The sequence below is a fragment of the Balaenoptera acutorostrata genome, chromosome 15 (genome assembly GCF_949987535.1).
Source record: "Balaenoptera acutorostrata chromosome 15, mBalAcu1.1, whole genome shotgun sequence".
Lineage (NCBI taxonomy): Eukaryota > Metazoa > Chordata > Mammalia > Artiodactyla > Balaenopteridae > Balaenoptera > Balaenoptera acutorostrata.
This window is the reverse complement of record NC_080078.1, coordinates 85131439-85153930: the sequence shown is the minus strand read 5'-3', so window position 1 is coordinate 85153930 and position 22492 is coordinate 85131439. Positions and strand designations below refer to the sequence as shown.

At 50.2% G+C, this 22492-nt stretch overlaps 1 protein-coding gene across 1 annotated transcript; it reads left to right on the top strand.

Annotated features, from left to right (window-relative positions):
* Positions 1-1654: 1654 nt before the first annotated feature.
* On the top strand, positions 1655-13428 carry ANKRD60 (ankyrin repeat domain 60). The gene is made up of 4 exons (XM_007185248.2): positions 1655-2208; positions 7221-7351; positions 8903-9068; positions 11239-13428. Exons 1-4 carry the CDS (start codon positions 1833-1835, stop codon positions 11541-11543), a joined length of 978 nt encoding a protein of 325 aa, XP_007185310.2. The 5' UTR covers positions 1655-1832; the 3' UTR covers positions 11544-13428.
* Positions 13429-22492: the final 9064 nt, after the last annotated feature.

Below are 22492 nucleotides of genomic sequence, written 5' to 3'. Positions count from 1 at the left end.
TTGATTAAATTCTGCACACATGTATGCTGAAGTTATTTTTCTTGTTTATATTTTTATCTTCTCAAAGGCAAGCATAAGGGAAGGAAAGAGCAGCCCATTCGGGGTCCAAGAGCTAGCTGCAGAGGGCACGCTAGCTGTTTCCATTCTTCCCTTGGACCTTTTTCTTATCTTTCTTTTCTTTTTTTTTTAAAGATAAAATTTCTGGAGCTATATATTGAATTTCCTGGTATACAGGATGTTTCCCCTCCCCCAAATTCCACTGGGCTGACTCTTTAAAAAGAAAGGAAGGAATCTATACCGTGCCAAAGAAAATAAGGCACATGTATGAGAATTTCACATTGCAACCCAGGATAGCATTTTGACAACTTCAGCAAAGAGTGAGTTAATACATTGGAGACTACATATTAAGACAGAAAGAAAAAAAAAAAAAATCAATCTATCTTGTATTTAGTACTTGCCTAAAGTAAATAGATGGAGGTATTTTGCTTCAGTAACAAGCAATTTTTAATTTTTCTTTATTGCCTAGAAATTGAGATTATCGTGTTGTTAAAATCTGTTGATCTAGCAGCAAGTAGAATTACTCAACTGGAATCTTGTATTCTGTGCAGAGCTTCATCTTCCGTTAAGGAAAAAAAAAAGTCAGTTGGTGTTGTGATGTGTAGGATTTGCCTGCTGAGTCAGATGTGCTGGTAGAGGTTTGTTGAGACTCTTTGGTAAATAATCTAACCTTAAAATGTTCAGTTTATGTGTTAAAATTCTTCTATAATTTAATATGAATGCCTTTCCAGTGGAAAGGTATTTTTATGACTAACTTCTCTGCAAAAAGTATGTTGAAAGCTTGCATTTTATTCTTCTTTGGTAACAACTGAGATTTTTCTAAGCTTGTTCTGGTTGCCCTTGCTGTTCTCACCTGTAGCTTCTGCATCAGTTTAGGTCTTCACGTATTAATTGTTCTTAGGTGCAGTGTTGAGTGTCTGATTTGACCACTGAAGGTAAGCTTCCTGTTTTCTTGAGCACTCTGCCTCCTCCGGTGAATTAATGGAAAAGCACGAGATAGTTTCTCACAGGTACAGCTGCCTTGAGAGGCGTCTCAACAATAGGACCATCTCAGCTTTTCCCCAAGTGGACATTTCCTCCTTGCTAAGTGTTTTCATTAGCACCTTTCTCACTTCAAGAATTCGAGAACGTTTTCAACATGGACGGATTTTGATGTAGCTTTGCAAATTTTCAGGAAGGTCTGTCTCCCACTTCCAGAGGGGTCAAATATCAGGTTTTTTCACTATCAAGTTGGGCCCAGATGGGCTTGAAAGGGGTCATATTTCTGCAATGTTGGGTTTTTCCTTCATGCTAAGAAATAACGATTTTTAAGCATGGCTAAACTCTGCACTTTACCACCCTCTGTAGACGACGCATGCAAAGATGATTTAGAGCGTTATTCACGCATAATTCCTACAGGCAGTTGGCCCCGAATTGTGCAATGATTGTATTTTAAACAGACATGGAGAGGAGGTCACAGTTGCCTAACAACGGCCACGAGCCGCCTCGTCTTCCAGGTTCAAGGCACTGACGGCGAGAGCAGCTCGGAAGCGGCGAGGAGGAGTCGGGGATGCGGCCGTGCTGGGTCTGCGGGGCGCGCGGCCTCGGCCAGGCCTCTGGATGGATCTCAGTACAGCCTCCCGGTGTTTTAGAAGCGCCCGGGCCCTTTCGCCTTATCGCAGACGCATCACCCGCGTCCACGTGGAGCCCCGCCTTGGTTAACGGCGGGCCCGTCGGCCCACTGAGGGCGCTGGGGGCTCGGCCGTCCCGGAGGGGCCTCCGCGGCGGGGACGGCGATGCCGGGCGGCCGGGACCGGGCGGCGGCGGCGGCGTCGGAGGCGGCGAGGCCGCCGGGGGGCGCCCTTCGCCCGGACCCCGCTGCGGGCCGGCCGGCCGGGCGGGAAGCGGACTCGGCCGTTCCGCGGCCCCTCCCCGCGCAGCCCCGCGCCCGCGCCCGAGGCCGGAGCCGCGTCGGGGACCCGCAGGCTGTGAGCCTGGCGCTCGGCTTGGCCTCCGACGTCTTCGCCCTGCGGGTGCTGCTGGAAGATTCCGGGGAGATGTTCCGAGTGACAGGCTGCCGCAGCGACATGACGGTGCGGGAGCTCAAAGAGGAGCTGGACCTAATAGCCGGCATTCCCTTCAACCTCCAGCGGCTCCAGTACCTGGACCAAGGTGGCCCCTGCCCGACCCCTTTCCTGGCCCCGTGTACTCCCTCGACCCGGGGCGCCCAGGCCCCTCTGAACCCGCAGTGGGGGAAGGGAAGCCCGCCCAGAGGAGGACCCCCAGATGTCACACCCCACCCCCCTGAAACCCCGGGTGGAAAGGCCAACCCTGGACACAGAGGGACTTCCCAGCTCCAGAAAGGCCGAGCTTCACGTTAGACCCCAAATCTCCAGGCAGACCGTGTCCGCAGCAAGACCCTAATCGGCAAGCGAATCGTGCCTGTGCTGGGACTCCAGGCCCAAAGCCAGCTGTCTGGTTTGGCCTGCCAGCCTGAGCCCAGCCCTGTCCACGTCAGGACCCCGAATCCCGAAACAGACGCTGCCACCGCAGCACCCTCCAACACCAGACCCTCAAACTCCCACGTCTTCATCAGGGACCCAAGTCCCAAAGCCAGCAGTGCCACACAAGACCTCAAGCCTGAAACGCCTGTCCTCAGCGGGACCTCACAGCCTAGGGCAAAGCTGCTCGTGTCAGGACCTCAGATGAAATTAAACGTCAAGTCCCTGTGCTGGGCTGTGGGACACCAGACGCCCCAGCCCTCCAGCCAGCCACATCCGTGCAAGGACCCCAAGTCCAGGTCAAACTTGCCCAAGACTGAACCCCAACTCTCCAGGGTTGCCATGACTACCTCAGAACCCCAAATCCTTTGACAGCGGTGTCCACGCAAGGACTCTAGAGCTCGGAACAAGCTCTGCCCACTTCAGGGCCCCCAAACCAAGAACAAACCTGCCCAAGACTGAACCCACCAATCCCCAGGCTAACCATGTGACCATCCGAACCCGCCATCCTCCCAGCAACCGTGTAGACTCAAGGACACTAAAGCCTTAAGCAAACTCTGCCCTCAGGACCCCACATCTCTCCACGAACCATATGCACGTTTGAACCTCAAATACAATACTCAGGTGACCCCTGCTCACGACAGAAACCTAAATCCCAGGGCATGAAGCCTACTACCCAGATCATGACCCTAGATCCCAGAGCAGGTACACCCAGTGCTGAGCCCCACTCTGCTCAACTAGTTGTGCATCTGAACCCCAATCCATCAGCCATCTCTGTCAATGTAAGGATGCCGGGGCCCAAAGTGAACTCCTCCCACATCTGGACCCCTGAATTCAAAGTTAACTCTGCCCACATCTGAAAGCTAGTTCCCAAGCTCACCATGACGACAGCAGAACCCGAAGCCAAGTGTCATCAGAAGGGCTCCAAGACGTGAGACAAACTGCCCCCTCTAGGACCCCAAACTCAAGTCCAGTCTACCCATATCTGAACCTCCAACCTCCACAGAAACCACGTCCACACTGGCACTCCAAGGTTTAAGCCAGCCGTATCTGTGTAAGGAAGCCAAAGTTCAAGACGAGCCTTGCCTACACGAGGGCGCCCAAACTCAAAGCAAACTCCGCTTGTATTTGAAAACCCAAATCCCTCATCAACCTGATCCGCACCAGAACCCCCCCAATGCTAGACCAAACCCCACCTATATTAGGACTCCAAGTCTCAGAGCCGAACCTGTCATCCTCAAGACCCCCGAATTCAGGGGCAGACCTGTCTGATTCCTCACCCCCAGTTGCCACACTACCCAGGCCTACATCAGACCCCCAAATCCCAAAACAAGCCCTGCCCACAGAAGGACTCTGCATCCCAGAACAGACCCTTCCCATACCAGGACTCCCAGACAGAAAGCAAACCTTGCCTTCATCAGAACCCCAATCCAGAGCAAACTCTGCCTTCATTGGGACCCCAAATCTCAAAACAAACCCTATCCACGTTTGAACCCAAGTATACTGGCACTGATCCAGTCCGTATCAGAACCTCGATCTCAAGCTGCGCCCTTGTGATGTCAAGAGCTCAAAGCTAGCCCAACCGGAATCGAAACCCAGTGCCCAAAGCTCACTGTGACTGAATCAAGACCCCAAGGCCCCCTGTCCAGACAAATCCCATGGGGGAGGCACCCCGTGGTGGGCAAGGGCCCTAGAGCCCCATCTCTCCCTCCATCGGTCTCCTTCCCTCAGCCTGGGGACCTGGCTGTCCCGATCCGACCCCTACAGGATTTAGGACATGAGAGCAGGATCAAAGCCCCCAGGCTCCGACATCTCCCCACCCGGCTGGAATCAATGCGAAAACACTTCAAAAAAAACGAAGATATCAAAAACTCCCTGGTCTGCTGCACAGAGAAAGTGAACAGCCGATATTGCAGAGAGACTGCCGTTATACTGCAGGGGCCAGGAAGCCATGGAGACAGAGGTCTGACAGCAGCCTGTCTGCATGAGGATCGTGTTCCCAGGCCCTGCGCTTCCAGGGCTCAGTTTCCTAATCTGTAAAGCAGAGCCCCGTTAGCTCTAGGATTCTCAGTACCGTGTCCCCCTTTAGGCAGAAGTGACTTGGGAGACTCAGAAGGTATATTGAGGGCCAAAATCCTTTCCTTTGCCCTCTTGGAAATCGGTTAAGCATTTTTCATGATGTATTTGCTTTGCTATAGGGGTATTTGGAAGATGCTTCGGAGCATTTTCGAGGCTTTATCGGGAAAGAGATGTTCCTGTACTTAATGTGTTAAAAGTGAAGTGAGCTATGGAAGAACTTAGTAAGAGTTCCGAAACAAGTAATTCGAAAATTATGTGTCCTGAACTACAGATGTCTGGCACCCCTTCCGTTAATTTATTTTTGCCGATGAGCTATGCTGAGCAATAAATTCAAGAAAGCTAAGAGGGAATGAGAGGGATGGGGTGGCTTTACACTGATGTCACAATCCTATCACTCAGCAAGCACTTAGCAACTGTTAGAAGCTTGACCTCTCTCAAGCTTGGTTGCCATCCTTACTGCTGACGGCAAACAAGGAGAGAAGGTACACTACGTCAATAGAAGAAATTTGGGCTTCTACTGATAAATAGCCAGCCTGATGCCTCTTTACCCACCTCAAAGGTTGCCAGGGAGGATCAAATGAGATAATGTGTGTGAAAACCCTGAGAGACACAAGTCTAAAGGGGGGGTGAACATCTTCCTGGAGGGGCGGGTCACTTTTCCACGTCTGTTGTCAACTCTAATAATTTATTTAGCTGGTGATAATTAGTATCCGTGTAAGCTGAAGGCAGTTGCTGCCTGCCTGTAAAAGGAGAATGTGCTCTGATTTCTCTAAGAGCTGTTTAGCATGTGTGCATTGTGCTCTTGTCTTTCTCAGGGAAGGAAACACAGCCTTGCTCCATTTTTTTCAAAGTTGTTAGCAAGTCTTCGAGTTGTCTTACTTAGACTAATTACTGATTATTCTCTGTGTTAGAACCACAAATAAGACCCTAATTAACAGATTTGCTAATCGCTATTCCGCGTTTACATCCACCGTCTGGAGTTGCTGGGCACCAAAGGGTGCCAACAGAATCTAGAGTGAGCGTCACATGGTGCCCGAGGAAAGGCAGGTCTGGGGTCCCAGCATTGCCGTTCGCCGGCCACGCGAGCCTCCGTCCGCTCCTGCGGCAAACGGAGAGGACGAACTTGGCTCGTCGTGAGGATTAAAGAATGTGGGTGCTGGGTACAGGCACTCAGTAATCACTCAATCATGACACCAAAAAACTCATGAATTCTACTCGGAATACATGATAATCCAACCTGGGCAGAGTTGAGAGGTTCCATTCTTGGCACTGCTTATTGGAGAAAACAAATGACTGTGTTATCCTTCAGCTAGGTTACAGGTGGCCATGTAGGAAGAAGTGTGTGTATTTAAAAAAGTAAACTGAAAACAACTGCATTTTTCTTAAAATGTTCCACAGTCCTCTTCTACTAATTCTGATGGTCTTCCCCAAAGGGTCTGAATTTAGGAAGTGTGAGTGGATCCACCCCCCGGCCCCCATTCTTTCGTATGAGGAAGGGGCTGTTTGGGGAGAACCTCCCAAACAGAGAAAGGAGCTCTTCCATCCCAAGTCACTGAGATGCTTATATTACCATAGGGTCTCCACTGGGGCAGTTTTGTCCCCCAGGGGCCATTTGGCAACATCTAGAGACATTTCAGTGGTCACAGTTAGGTGAGTGGGCTACTGCCATCTCGTGGGTAGAAGCCTGGTTTGCTGCTAAACGCCCTGCAATGCCCAGGACAGACCCCACAGCAGAGGGTCATCTGGTCCCAAATGTCAGGAGCTCCAAGGTTGAGAAATGCTGCCACAGAGTACAATTTGAAAGATCCAACAAATTTTTGTCATTATTACCTCTTTAAGCTAACTGATGACAACATTAACTAGAACTAGTTAGTATTTTAGTTTAACATCTATAACTTGTATAACCGCATTGTGCCACATCTACTGTAATATAGTTACTTCAAGGTCAAGTAGCTCTACTTAGGGTTTGCCTCCTGAAATGACTTTTATTCACTCATGTAATTTTTTGCCATAGGTCAAGTTACAATTACAGAATTTTATAAATCGTTGCCTTTTTTTCTTTTTTCTTTTGGTTTGGCTTCTCTTTGAGCTAAGCCGAATTAATTTTCTAAAAAGCATCAATAACCCCAAACAGACAAATGCGGGGTCATCAAATGAGAGTGCTCAAGGTTCTCAAATTATCCTTGTGATACCCAAGGTCAGATAATCTCTTAACTAAACCAGTGTAACAGTTTATCTTTTTTTTTTTTTTTTTAAGATTTATTTATTTATTGATTGATTGATTGCTATGTTGGGTCTTCGTTTCTGTGCTAGGGCTTTCTCCAGTTGTGGCAAGCGGGGGCCACTCTTCATCGCGGTGCGCGGGCCTCTCACTATTGCGGCCTCTCTTGTTGCGGAGCACAGGCTCCAGGCGCGCAGGCTCAGTAGTTGTGGCTCACGGGCCTAGTTGCTCCGCGGCATGTGGGATCTTCCCAGACCAGGGCGCGAACCCGTGTTCCCTGCATTAGCAGGCAGATTCTCAACCACTGCGCCACCAGGGAAGCCCTAACAGTTTATCTTTAATGCCCGATTTTTCTTTTTAAAGAAAATAATCATTCCCTGCAGGAATTTTGATGGATAACGCTACGCTGAAGTTCCACGATGTTGTTCCTGGTGGAATTATTTCATTACGTATCTGGCATTATGATGGATGGATGGAACTGGTTTTGGCGGCCGTGGAAGGGGATTCCAGTAAGGTGTTTTCATGCTTCTTTAAATGGATATTATACTTCATGAACCAGCTGTAAATTGTGGGCGTGTGTGTGTGGGGGGGATTCGCTTAGTCTTTAATATGAATATTTGGGTAAAAGTTTCAGAGTAGAGAAAAAAGATAACAAGGACTCATGTCATCATGATCAAATCGAGTGTTTCCATTTGCTGTTTGGCTTTTGCGATTTCACTGTATCCACGTAGCTGTGATTTGTAACCCACTCACCCCGCCCCAAAAGGAACCAGGGCAGCACATTTTCTATTCGTGTATCTATTTTGTAAAGTTGAAAACCTAAGTTAACAGTGGAGAATGCCAGATAACTTGGAAACGTGTGGCCCAGAGTGTTCAATGCTGCAAAAAGTCCTCCGGGGGGGTCTGCCCTCACCCAAGGGGGAGAGACTTGGAAACACAGTGGGTGCCGTTAACTCTTGGCCAGGCCTTGAGCTGGGTGCTCAGCTGGGCTCTGGGGTGGGAGTTGGAAGGCAAGAGGAGGAAATCAGGGTGTCTACCCAACAGTGAAGATGAATCATTCAGACACAAGGGGGCAAGTGCGTGTTCTTTCTGGAAAATAAATTCGGATGAGAAGCTATGAGCTTGTGGAGGAGAGAGAGTTTACTTCTGGCTGGGATGGGCATCAGGGAAGGCTGGATGTGGGAGGAGGGTTGGGATTAGGTCTGGGAAGGGGGAGTGGGCTCGGGGGAGGCGGGGCCAGGACCGCTCCAGGACCCTGCTGCCCTGGAGCCTGAGCCTTAGAAGGAAGGGCGGGGCCCATCCAGCTGTTTGCATAACCCTCTGGTTCCTTCCTGCTTTTCTCCTCTTCCCCTGCCTTCCCTTGCTTCCCCTCTGGCTCTGTGTCCGTGCCTGGACTTTCTGGCTCTTGCTCTGGACATGGGTGATGGGTGAGTCCCTCCTCTCTTGAGCCAGAATTGCTGTCACCCCGCTGGGGGCCCCTCACATCCCGCTTCGCCCCGCACCGGATGCTGCACATCTGCGACCGGTTCCTCTCTGTCGGAGCCCGTAGTCGTCGTCCTGTGCTCAGAGCCTTAATTCTCCATGTGATGATTATATCCCGGGGCTGTTATTCACCTGGGAGCAGAGTTCAGAGTGTCCCAAAAGTTAACGGAGACAATGGGCCCAAAAATAGACCGGAAGGCCAGGATCCATCACATCTCCAGAGAAGCCTGTGCCCCTCTGGGGAGGCCGTACCGTGTCGGCTGGGGTCTTCCTTCAGAGCCGTAACCCCCTTCCTCTGGACACCCAGAAAAGCTATTTTCTCTCTTCAAAACATGGACAGGAAGAATTTCCTGCCTCCCGAGGCTGCCTGATGGTAAATTCGTATTTCCTGGACGTGTAGAGAGAGTTACATGTCTTCCCCTGGCTCGTTTCCAGCTTCTCCGCTGTCTGATTCCATCACCAGCCTGCATGTGGCATCCGAGCAAACTTTCCCTCCAGAGCGTCCCGTCACCCACCAGCCAGGTGTATCTGCACTTCTGAAATCACCCAGACTCACGTGCGTAACTCTGTTTATCTCGCCCAGCTGTCTTGCCTCGGTGTTGCCGAAGATTCTTTCTACCGAACAACAAATTCGCAGCATTTTGATGACAAGCAGTGGAAGAAGTGGATTTCTCAGAGAGCGTTCATGGCGCTCTATGTTGCCTCACACAGGGGTCACTCAGAGGCTGTTCAGTACCTTCTAGAACACGGTAATTCTGATAGCAGCCGAGTACGTTCAAGAGTGGGGTTCTTTTGAGGGCAAGGGGGACACAGTGGCTTGCCCTCTGGTCCCTTCAGTAATGGTTTCCTGGACCCAAGTTTGTCGACCACCAATCGAGGTCCCCATCGGGCCTCTCAGTCCCTGTCTGAGGGGGTCTTTGGACATGCTTATCGGAGGCTGTGTCCCCTCTCTTGGCCGGGGCTCAGGAAGATGGACCTTTCAGGACACCAAGTCACCGGGCTTCCTGGTTTATTGCGTCCGACCAGACACTCCGCTGGGGATATTCCCATCCCGTTTGTTATTTCTTCCCCACCCGAAGTCCCGTTTCTGCAGTGGTCCGAGGGGTCTAGCCCCAAACCGGCATCCCCGCCTTGGTGGTTGGCAGGCTAGCCAGTCTCCTTTCTCCAAGCTCTTTGAATTTGCCCCAAAACCTCTTTTCATCTCTCCTCCACCAAAGGGCAATTACTCTCACTCTCTCTCTGTCCATAGACATAGAAGCCTTAGCCTGCCTTGTCTCCGAGTTAAAGGGCTTTGCATGAGGTTCTGTGGGAGTACATTTTATCTTCCCTGGATGTAGAGTATTTTTGGGAGAAGAGGCCCACTGGTTGAGGTGTAGATCATTCACCAACAGTAGACACAGTTGCAGACATCCCAGGCCACTGGCTTCCTCGGGAAAAAGGAAGAATGTGGTATTTGGTCAATGGTTTGGGCCTCATCTGAGGGTTTCCCATATCAACTCGCCTCCAAGTTAAACCCTTCCTTCCCAGCCTTCGGCCTTGAGCCCAGGCTCTCTGTGTTGTTTCCCCCTCTTCCACCAACCAAGCTGGGAAAGCATCTCAGATGCTTGGGCAGGATGCTGGGGCCGCACGTCTGTGATGGGTAGAGGTTTTTCTGACTCTCCTCCTCTCCTTCCTCCACTGCTTTCTGCACTTCTCCTGTTGTAAGATGAAATATGGGCTTTTCACAACCCAGCAGTCCGTTAAGCTCATAAAAAGTCATTTTTACTCTGATGGAACTGTGATGTATTTGAAAGCACCAGTTAAAAAATTACAGCCAGCTTTGCAAAGTTTTCTGTCCTTTGCAGACAGTGGCTGTGAAGAGGTGCCGGGGCTGAGGCTAAGTGTTGTGGGAACCTATTTAAAACTACCTCACCGACCAGCCATAGCTCATAAACACTGGCTACCAAAATGTCAGCTGCACGTAATTGAATTGCCTTGTTTTCTGTGTCATGATATTTGTTACCCAGAATTTGGTTCAATTCAACAAGTCCGTATTGGACACCTGTCATTAGCCCCTCCATCTGCAGGAGGCAGTGAGGAATTCAGTCGAAGTGAAGTCTGTCCATGAGTCAGGCTGCCCATCATCTGTCATTTCCCAGGCGCCTGTCTTCTACAGGCGTCATGCTACGTGCCGGGGATGAAAACGGCAGTGATCAAAACAAGTGTGTTTTCTGCCCTTGTGGAGTTTATGAAGGGAAGTCAGCAAATTATTACAAATAATTAATTCCATGGTCAGTCGTGCATGGCGTGTTCTGGAGACGCAGAATGTCTGCTGAACAAATGCAGGGGGATTTGTGGGGAGGAGGGCTAAGGAAGGTTTTCACGAGGAAGTGAATGAAACCTCAAGAAACATAGAGTTAGCCCAGGAGAAAAAAAAAAAAAAAAAGGATGAGAGTATTGTTAGCAAAGGGAATGGCATGTGCAAAGATTCTGGGGCAGGATAAGGGAGCAGGTATATTGACGGGATAAAACCAGAAGGCTGGTGTAAGCGGAGCATGGGGTGGGGGGAAGATCACGGCGGGGGGTAATGCTGGAGTGATAAGGGGGGGTGGGTGAGATAGAGCAGTAAAGACCTAGAACATTACCCCAAGGGTGGTAGATGCCAACAATGGGATTTGAGCGGGAGAGTGGTACAGGCATTGTAGGAAGGTCATTGGCTGCCGTAAGAGAAGCATGGGGTGGGGGGGAAGGCAGTGCTGGATGCCGGGTGGGAGGGGGGAGATGCAGCAGTGCCCCCCTCCGTGCACTCGGTCATTCGTTCTTCCAAGCATTCCTTTTCCAGCCCCGGCCCTTCCCATGCTTCTCTTCTTGAACGGGTCTCCAGAAGGTTGGCTCCTGCCAGCAGGGGGCCCTCCCTCAGCCAACTTTCTTATTTCCCAGGGGCCAACTGTCAGGGCAGATCCCCCGTGGGCAGGACGCCCCTGCACGTGGCTGCAGCAATGAGCCGGCTGGACTGTATCAGCCTCCTCCTCAAACATGGGGCCTCCATCAACGACAGAGATGCCAAGGGGGAGACGCCCATGTCCCTCGCCTGCCGCCTGAACCGCAGCCAGAGCAGGCGGCGGATGTTCCTCTTCTACTGGATGGTGGAGCTGGGGACAAAGGACCCGATGGACCCTGTCGTGAACAAGACTTTTCGGAGAGTCAAGGCCGGGTTTGGATCCAAGAAGGAGAACAAAACGTAGCTCCACCTGGGAATGTTTGCATGTCAGCTCTGACTTGGCGTAACTTTCCTGAGTTCAGATCCACGGTGGCCAGTGGCTTTGGGTGAGGAGGAAGGCCGGGAAACGTGGCAGTTCCTCTGAATCAGGTACGAAACCATCTGTCCTATTTGCAAATGACTTGAGGAGGGTATTGATGGAAGTGGGTGAGTTTGTGTTCATTTCCTAAATCCATCACAGACCTAACAGGCTCCCACGCCAGCCTTTAATTTTGAGCTATTTGTTCATTGTATCCAGTAACGCTGCTTGGGGTGATGGGAACCAATTACCTTCTCTCCCGTCTGGACACCATCTAATGCGTTGGCATAACAGGGGTAATAGCCGTGGTGAGAGTAGCTCTGCTGTTACGGTACAAAACCAGCGCAGGCAAAAGTCACCAGGTCGTGGGCAGTGTGACCTGTGAATTTCAGTTTGTAAAATTCATGGCACTAGATGCTCCCTAAGCTAGCAATGTTCCAGAAGTTTTCCTGAACCTTCCTGGAGGGGTCTGCTGCCTGAGTCTGAGGCGGGGCTGGGGGAGAAGCCAGGATGACCTGAGGAGCATCTGAGATCCTTTTGTCCCATCCCCAAAGGTCCAAGCACGCCCCTCCCGCTAGCTTTCTCCTTTCCTGCTAGAACTCGGGTAGCTCCAGCATCCCTACTGTGGGGCAGTGTCTCTGCTGAACTCTAGGCTTGACACCCACAAAAGCTTCTCTGTGGGTGAGTGAGCTGGGTGTGGGAGCCGAGAGGGAGGGGTGAGGACTGGGGCGGACTGACACGCGCACCCTTGTCCGAAGGGGGCACCGCGACTCAGCTGCAGCAGAAAGGTGAGCCAAAGGCAGCTAGATCTTTGCAGAGCTTCCCAGAGCTGGAAACCTGGCTTGTTGATCTAAGTCCTGATTTTTAAGCGTTGGCTTGAATTATTTTAAGATCAGCGTACGGAACAAAAGGAGTAGGAGATTTGAGGCACATGGATGGGACTGCCGACCATCGTCAAACTAACTCATTTCACTGGGGAAACGGGTAGAAGCAACCTAAGACTCACTGGAACTTTCCCCAGCTCTGAAGCCACAGGGCGGGAATGGCCATGAGTGTTGCCGGGTGGGAAGTGTTGTCCACCCTTCCACCCGTGGCCACGCGTGTTTCTCTGAAGCCCTATATCCTGACACAGCTTCCGGAGTCAGTCTGTGTGGCAACAGACTCTCGACCGTTGAAGTTCGGTTTTTTAAGGTGCTGGAAAATGGCACTGTATCCCAGCCGCCCTTCTTTCTGACTTACATCCCAAGAACTGGATTCCGCTTTTACATTAATTGGCCGCATTTCCCGCTGTCATGGCAAGTAAGAGCCGTGTTGGTGACGTGGCTTTACACTCAGTGGACGTGGCTGGACCCAGCTCAGCAATCTGTTTGACACATAATAGTCAGGAAAAAAAAAATACAGCTCAGCATCAACAGTGTCAAAACTGAGATCTTGTTTGCGGCAGACGTTCTCCAAAGTCAATAGGCAGATATTAAATAACCTCATCCAGCGGGGTCAGTTCATTTAGCTAATGAGGTGTGTTGGCAGGGGGACCTGGGCACCCTTTTAACTTAACAAGTGGTGTGACTCAGAGTCATGTGTTTTCCGGGAGCTTTGCTCTGCTGTCTTTATTGTTAGCAGAGCCAGCTGCCTGACATTTGTCACCAAAACTTTGGAGGGAAGCCCTCTGTCTTTGTCACCCCCAATTCAACTAAACACTTGGCCGGCAATTGGGTGAGTTCCATACTCTCCATGGTGACATTTTGCTCGGTCTGTGGCAGGGTCATTAAAACAGTCCTGTAGGTCCTGGAGGCTCTTCCATTTAGACAATCTTAACATTCTAGCTATTATATTCAAACAAGCCTGTATCACCTATTCAATAAAATATGTCCATAGCCTCAGAAGAGTTGATTTGCAATTGGTTGCCATCATCTTACACTTTGCAGAAAATTTTATTCAACATTTGAAGTTCTTTGGAGCTACTGTCAGTTGTCTGAGTATAATATCCCTCTCCCTCCTCCTTACTGTGTATCTCCCGTAAAGCTGGACTCTCGGTTGCCAGAGTGGAATTGCTGCTGGGGTAGTGTGGACATACAGGGCTTGGACCCCAGATTGCATCTTGGTGACTCTGCCCTGTGGCCTTGAGCACGTTCCCTACTGCTCTGAGGTACAGGGGATTGGAGGGTGGTCATGGTGCCTGGTCCCTAAGGTTGTTGGGAGGGCCTGGGAGGTAGGAAGTACTCAGTACATGCTAGCTCTTCTCGTCTGAGAGCTTGACTGCAGACTCCTTCTGAAGTCATGGGCTCAGTTGTTGATGATCGACGGGGGATGGGGCAAATAGGAGAACCGTTTGGTGCCTTTCTTGGGTTCTCGAGTTCTGATCACCGTGAGACTGATGACCTCTGAGCTCAGTGCCCCCGGAAAAGTGCTGTCCAGCGTCCTTGGATTTCCCGGCGGCCACGTGAAGAAGGATCCCTGAGCATCCCCTCCGTCAGGGACACTGCTCACCAGTGTGCCTTATGTCAGCCTGGAAAACAGCCCTCAGGAACCGCGGAGCCCCTCTGGAGAGGCCGACCGCTCGCTCAAGGAAGACGGTGACAGCTGCGCCCCCACCGTGTTTCCATCTGCCTTGGCTGTCCCTCTGGACCCCTGGCCGCCCGGGGTCTCTCAGCTCCGCCCAGGGCTTGGGTGCATGGCCATCTCTCTCCAAAGACTCGTCCGGGGGGTTTCAGCTGCACTGAGTCCTTCCTCCATCTCAGGCCTGGACGCTCCCTTCTCTGAAGCGTGGTCACCAACCAGACTTTCCCAGGGAGGCGAAGGGCACCCACTGGTGGCACCTCAGGGGACTTTAGTCGGCCCTGACGCTGCAGTAAGTGCCACCGAAACGTAGGGTGAGAGTTATTCCCTTTTCAAATCGCTCTCAATCCTTTTAATTCCGACAAGAGGAAAGTCTCCGCTTGGTGTTAGTAAGTCAGACTCCCCCCTGACCTTTGCGAAAAGGGAGCTTTTATAAGATACGCAAATAGAGCAGCCTTCCACAGGCAACAGTATTTTGCCAGGATTTAATAACATCATCTTGTTTTCAGTATATTTGTGGGCTGGGATTCTTTTCCTTTTCCCACTCCTAACTAGTATGTGACCTCGGGGCAAACTGTCACCTCCACAGGGACCCCCATCATCTCCCTCTCAGCCCCGTTGCGATGAGCAATGTGAATTGTCCTCGGGAAGCGCCCGGGCTTGGCGTCCAGCAGATGCCATTTAGAATTTTCCTCCGCTGCTGGCTGGGTGGCATTGGGCCAAGCAATTGCATCTCTCAGAGCCTCAGTTTCTTCGTCTGTAACATTCGGGTAATAAAATCTGCCCCTGTCATCATCGGAGGGATGAAATGCCTGGCACAGAGCAGACTCTTGAAAAATAGTATCCATTATTATTATTATTACTACCACCAATTAATTTGCTTAAAATGTTTACTCACTGGGAATCAATACACTCCCGGTGTCCAGAGAGCCTCATAAATTTTCAACAAACCTTGTACAATGAGAGCCTCCATCCAGAACTAATCATTCCTAGAGTGGGAGATAAATAATTTCCCTGAAACTTGCAGATTTTAGTATTAAGTACAGGGTCCAGAAAGTCATCTGAACTTAAAAATCCAGGGCCAGTTCTGCAGGAAAGAGAGAGAGAGAGAAGAGAAAAAAAAAAGCTCTAAGGTGAGAGGAAAATTCCAGTCTCTCAGCTCTGCCTCTGCAGCGCGTACTGACTACACGAGCATCCAGCAGAGGGCACAGAAACCCATTAACATTTAGAAAAACACCGCTGTTTGTGTTCATCGGAAATGTCAGAGCTGCGGCAGTCTGTGCCCCACTGGAGACTCAAGAGTGGGGCTCAGCCAGAGGGGCTCCCGGACAGCTTCTGTGCCGGAACCCCCAAACTTGTCCACAGAACACACATTTTCTGGGGAGAACATTCATCATGTCCTGTGAGGGTCCATGGATCCCCCAAACCTGGGCACGTAACAGGGAGGCCAACCGCCCCAGTTGTCAAATCAAATCAACGCATCAATTCAATATCCCCTTCTACCCCTTGGGTGGATGTGCATGGTCAATCTGCGATTGGAAAAAATGATAAATACTGATAACACCTGGTGCTGATGTGCATGTGTGCGCGTGTACACGGGTGTCTGGGACACGGCTCTCTCTAGTGCTGCAGAGGGGAGCTCGTAGAGTCCTGTAGCCTTGCCGGACTTCGATTGGACAGTAGGTATTCAGAAGGCCCTGCTACCCCACTTTGTAAATCCGTCCTACAGAGACGAAGCCCCACTCCGTGATGGTACGCATGTGCAAATGTTTGTGGCGACTGTTTCTGGTGGCGAGTGCCTGGAAACACTCCAAATGCCCGCCGCTGGGAAAGATGGTGGCACGTTTTGCAGCTATGAAAAAAAATGACTTGATCTGTACGTCCAGGCCAAGGGACAGCCGCGAGGGGTGTCTGTGATGTGTCATTAAGTGAAAAACAGCAAGTTGCCTAGGAAATGTGTATGAGCTCATGGAGTTACAATTCTAAAAAGGAGGCAAATCCGATAAATGTGCACCTAAGCACATTTTTATTTGAGCAAAAAAGAATGATGTCGAAGATCCATAAACTCTTAGCATTGCTTACTTTGGGGCCGCGGGGTTGCTCTACACAGCTATGAATTAGCACAGCCGGCCTGTCTTGTCTTTTTTTTTTTTTATGGTGGTAAAATACACATAACATAAAATTTGCCATTAATGACATTTAGTGCATTCACAGTGTTGTGTAACCATCACTCCTATCTAGTTCCAGAACATTTTCATCACCCTAGAAAGAAACCCTGGACCCAGTAGCAGTCCCCCTGACCTCCTCCTTCCCCCCCAGCCCTAGACAACCACCAATCCGCTTTCTGTCTCTGTGGATTTGCCCCTTTCTGGATACTTCACATAAATGGAATCATACAATATGGCCTTATGTATCGGCTTCTTAGTGTGATGTTTTCTGGGATCATCCGCGTGGTAGCGTGTATCAGTGCTTCATTCCTTTTTATGGCTGAAGAATATTCCATCGCTTATCCATTTGTCAGTCGATGGACATTTGGATTGTTTCCACCTTTTGACCATTGTGAATAATGCTGCTATGAACATGGGTGTATAAGATTCGTTTGAATACTTGTTTCTTTTGAGTACATACGCAGGAGGGGAATCCCTGGGTCGTAAAGCAGTTCTGTGTTCAGTAGCATGTCCTACATTTGTAACTAAAAAAATAGGAAAAAGGAAAAGAAGCGAACCCACCTCCCACCTGAGCTTTCCAAAATTTGAGAATCACAACAATCATTTATTGAGCAATTATCCCGGGCCAGACATTCCGCATGAATTATTTAATCTTTTCAGTAATCCTGAGGGCCAGAGGTTTTCAACCTTGAGTGCAAATCAGTCCCAGGGAGTGCTTATTAAGACACAGATTGCTGGGCGTTGCCTCCCGAGATCCTGGATTCAGTAGTTTGGGGGCAGAGCCTGAGATTTCTAACAAATTCCCAGGGATGCTGGTGCTGAGGGGCACTGAACACGGTCTGGTCCATCCATGCCTGTTTTTCATTTGAGGAAACTGAGGCTCAGAGAAGTCAGCAACTTGCCCAGAGTCACACAGCATGTAAAAGGCAGAGTGAGAATGCCTGACCCTAGACCGTGGTTCTAAGAAGCACCTGACAGTATTAAACTTGCCTGATCACAGAACACGATCCTTCTCCAGGCGCGAACCAGCCGGCCTGGGAGGACTTCCTGGCGGCTGTGACCTCGGTTACCTCTCTAAGGGCCCCTTTGTCTGCTTGTAAAACGCAGAAAATACTGGCACTCTCTCAAAGCACCGCAGAGGTGCCCACCCGTAGCCTCACCAGGACAGACCACTGGGCTGGGCACCACCAGGCAGCACAGAACGCAGGATGGAGAGCAGGTAATCAAACCCCACCGACACCTCCTCGTCCGCTCGGCTTGTATCAGAGCCTCAGCACGACAGGTCCCCGGGGGGCCTGCGCATTTTCTTCCAATCTCAGTCTTTGGTTTAGAAAAAAGACTCTCTCCAGGCCTCCCAGGGTCAGCGCGAGGGCGCCCGCCAGGTGGCGCTGCTGAGCGCTGCCGCCTCAGGTGGGCGGACGCGGCGGCCACCAGGTGTCGTAGCGAGACCGCGGATGGACTTGGTGCGCCCGAAAGTTCCTTCCATCCAGACGGGAGTACGTCCAGAGCCCCCTGTGCAGGTTGTAGATCCTGTTGCATTTAATTTTCTCCTCTCCCTTTAGACATTATACCCCAAGGACTTTCCATTCGATTCTTTTATGCTGTTTTGATCTTTGCATAGTATAGGATATTTTTAAAAGTAACTATGTGGATAGTATTTTCACAGAAAATTAATGGTACAAGAATTTTAGAAAGAAATACGGCCCCCCAAAGATTCTTCCTTCAGGGGCTCACCAATGGTCTTAGGGTCAGGAATAAGAGCCAGCCAGCTTTAGAGATAAATTTTTTTTTTAACCCCCCAAACATTCTTCCTTCAGGGGCTCACCAATGGTCTTAGGGTCAGGAATAAGAGCCAGCCAGCTTTAGAGATAAATTTTTTTTTTAACCCCCCAAAGGGAGGAAAAATCTAGGACTTTCCTTGCAACTCTCATGAATGTTTAAATTAATGTCTTATCACCCAGGAGGGTCTGCAACAAGAAAAGCAAGAAAGAATTTTGCTAAATTAGGTATCTTTAAACTCAAGATCCTCCATATTTCCCCCAAAGTGTAAGCCATGGCACCCAGAGAAGGGCTGAGATTAAAAATGAGCACTCATCAGAATTGCTATTTTTACCAAATTACACCTTCAAAGAACTTCATGATTTATTTCCACCTTTCAGCAGACTGCAGTATATTTCATACCTGGTTCATCTCATGATGGTTTAGGAATTCTATTGAAATGATGAAAAAAAAATGCATCAGGTCTGCTTAGGCCAGCCTGTAAAGTATCTCATTTGCTTCTTTTTTTTTTTTTTAATTATTATTTATTTATTTATTTATTTTTTGGCTGTGTTGGGTCTTTGTTTCTGTGTGAGGGCTTCTAGTTGCGACAAGCGGGGGCCGCTCTTCATCGCAGTGCGCGGGCCTCTCACTATCGCGGCCTCTCTTGTTGCGGAGCACAGGCTCCAGACGCGCAGGCTCAGTAATTGTGGCTCACGGGCCCAGTTGCTCCGCGGCATGTGGGATCTTCCCAGACCAGGGCTCGAACCCGTGTCCCCTGCATTAGCAGGCAGATCCTCAACCACTGCGCCACCAGGGAAGCCCTCATTTGCTTCTTGTAAAGACCCCATGAGGTGTTATTATTCCTGCCCCACAGTGACAGAGGCTTGGGGAGCAAAGCCACTTCCTTTGAAAAGAAATGAATCGGTCCCCTGCAGCTTGGAGCCCTGGACTTTTAGACAGATGGGTGTGCTGGTGATGAGGCGAGGTGACTGACCTGCCATCCAGCCCTGCGTTCAACAGATGCCGTGACTGAGCCCTCACGTGTGACAGGGCTCCAGGCCGCTCTGATCGCAGGCCACCGGGAATGGTCTCATTGCTGCTCCGCTGTCGCCCTGCACACCCACCCTGTGGGCTTCCCCTCCCTGCCTCAGGGAGTTACTAGATCCTTTGGCTATTTACTTCTATAGATCAACAGCCATCTTTTGCAAGTCTTAAAAAATCCAGCCTGGGCCCAGTAGAAACCACCATCTCCTCCACTGTCCCTCCCCCAGCTCAGGGCTGTCCCCGGCTGGCTGGTGGCCCTGGGCCTTTGGCCTCTAGGCTCTGTCCTCCACAGCTCTGCACTTGCCCAGCTGTTTCTGTGTCTCTGGGGGGTAGGCCCGGGATGCTGGGGGAAGTTAGAGGGGCCGTGTGTGGCTCTCCCCAGGCCCCCAAAGTCCCTCCGTTGCGGGTACTGGGCACTTAGTGGGTTTTGGAGGTCCCCACTTGGGCCTCTCCCAGTGGTGATTTCCTGCTGACCCCCTAAGACCTGCCCTCCTCCTCCGTCTGACTGTTCCCTCGGCCTCTGTGTTGCAGGTCAGGTGGTGCTCTTGGGGAGGGAGAGACGTCACCTGCCCCCTGGCCTGCCCTCCGTGTGTCCAGTTGGCCTGCAGGGAAATGGTCTTGCCCTTGTTCTGTAGGGGGTAGCAGTGGGAGCCAGCAGATCACTGGAGGTATTGCTGGTGTCCAGGTGCCAGAGGACAGTGGCCGAACCAGTGTGGTGACGGCAGGGAGGATGGAGTAGGGCCGGCAGGTGCTGGAGGTGCGGGAATGGGAGAGGGGGGTAAAGCGACCCTTTTTCCAAATAAGGTCACATTCAGAGGCTCCAGTTGGACACATCTTTCCAGGGGTACCATTTCGCCCCCTCCAGCGGGTATGTTTGAGGTGTCAGCACCCACGGGGATGCTGTGGGTAGGCTCACAGGAGAGACACTCACCGGACCCCTGTTTCTGGGGTTGTCAGCAAGCAGGTAGATCTGAGAGGGAACCAGGAGGGAGAGGGCTGTGGATGGAACAGAGGAGGGAGGCCGAGGGTCTCCTCTGTTTTGGGCTCAGGCAAAGGGGAGCCAGCAGGCAAGGAGAGGAGGGGCTGGTGAGGGAGGAGGGAAATGCTGGGGGCTGGCGGAGGGCGTGGGCATCAGAGCTGAAAGCTGCTGAGAGCCCATCAAGCTTGGTGACACAACTGTCCTTGGCAAGGCCAGTTTCCGTGGTGTCTTTTAACGTGTCCCCTGTCCCCTGCCTTCCTGTGAACTGGATGTGGGACCTCCGGGGGGAATCAGCTTCAGGCTGGTTCCACCATCAGGATGCCAAGTTCAAGCCTGGGGTTGCGGTCCTGACAGCTGCCCCGCTCACTGGGAAGTTCTGTTTCCTCCTTTGGACTAGAGAGTAATTTTGAGATGATCCCTTCTCACCCTGTGAACACCTGTTCCTGCTACCATTTTTTTTATTCTTATGGTAAAGCAAGCATAACCTGGAAGTTACCAGTTGGACTCTTTTTAAGTGTATAGTTCAGTGGCATTAAGTACATTCACACCATCGTGTAACCATCACCCCCATCCATCTCCAGAACTTTTTCATCTTCCCCAACTGAAACTCTGTGTCCATTAAACACTAACTCCCTTTCCCCCTCCCCCAGCTCCTAGCAACCACCATTCCACTTTCTGTTGCTATAAACTTGACTCCTCTAAGTACCTCATATAAGTGGAATCATCCCAAATTTGTCCTCCCATCTGCTTTTTTAAAAAGCAGCTTTATTGAGATTTTTAGTTCACATCCCGTACACTTCACCCATTTAAAGGATGCAGTTCAATGGTTTTTATTATATTCACAGAGTTGTGCAACCAACACCTCTCTGTAGTTCCAAAATCATTCCCAAAGGAGACCCCAGACCCATTAAATACTCACTCCTCATCCCTCTGTCGCACCAGGCCCTGACAACCACTAATCTTTCTGTTGCTGTCGATTTACCTATTCTGGACATTTCCTATCAATGGAATCGTACAATATGCAGCTCTTGGTGTCTGGCTTCTTTACTTAGCGTGATGTTTTCAAGGTGCATCCACGTATTATGCTGTCACATGTATCAGTTTTCATTCCTTTTTATGGCTGAAGAATATTCCTCTATATGGATGGACCACACGTTGTTTATCCATTCATCTTTTGATGGTCAACTTACAGACTTGTGCAGTCATGACCACAATCCACGGGACTCACATTTTATTTTTTCGTTTTTATTTTTTTAAATTTATTTTATTGAAGTATGGTTGATTTACAATGTTGTGTTAATTTCTGCTGTACAGCAAAGTGATTCAGTTATATATATATTCACATTCTTTTCCATTACAGTTTGTCACAGGATACTGAATATAGTTCCCTGTGCTGTACAGTAGGACCTTGTTGTTTATCCATTCTATATATAATAGTTTGCATCTGCTAATCCCAAACTCCCAATCCATCCCTCCCCCAACCCCCTCCCCCTTGGCAACCAGTCTGTTCTCTGTGTCCATGAGTCTGTTTCTCTTTCGTGAATAAGTTCATTTGTGTCATATTTTAGATTCCACATGTAAGTGATATAATATGGTATTTGTCTTTCTCTTTCTGACTTACTTCACTTAGTATGATAATCTCTAGGTCCATCCATGTTGCTGCAAATAGCATTATTTCATTCTTTTTTTATGGCTGGGGACTCACATTTAAACATGGAGATTTTGTGCTTTTTCAGTTACCTTCAATTCCAGGGTGTGCAGTTCTGGAGAAGGCACCAGAAGCACCCAGTGGGGTGGCCTGGAGCCCCTGGCCAGCACTCAGGCCTGTGGGCAAACCCCTGTGATTCTGCCAGTGGATTCTGGGTCTTCTTTTAGCACCTTCTAGGAAGTAGTTTTTTTTTTTTTTTTTTGGCCATGCCATGCGGCATGTGGGATCTTAGTTCCCCAGACCAGGTATTGAACCCGCGCCCCTTACATTGGAAGCGCGGAGTCCTAACCACTGGACCGCCAGGGAAGTCCCCTTTCGCACCTTCTAGAACCTCCTCATTGCAGCACAGTCCCTGGGCAAGCATCATCGGCTCCACCTGAGAGTTTGTTAGAAAAGCAGAACTCGGGCTCCCCTCCAGACCCATCTGATCCGCATGTGCATTTTAACGAGATCCCCGGGGGGGTTTGCAGGGCATTGAAGTTTGAACTCTGCGGCTCTTCTTGAGGTTTCCATCACGTTCACACCAAGGCAACATCACCCTAAGAAAGCCTCAGCACCGCTGGGTGCGGGTCTGGTCCAAGTCCTCCAGCTGCCTGAGATGGAGGAAAACTTTACTTTTTATTTCTGCCCCAGGGCATTTGTGGCACGCCTGGGCGTCAGGGCTGGGCAGCTGGTCTCT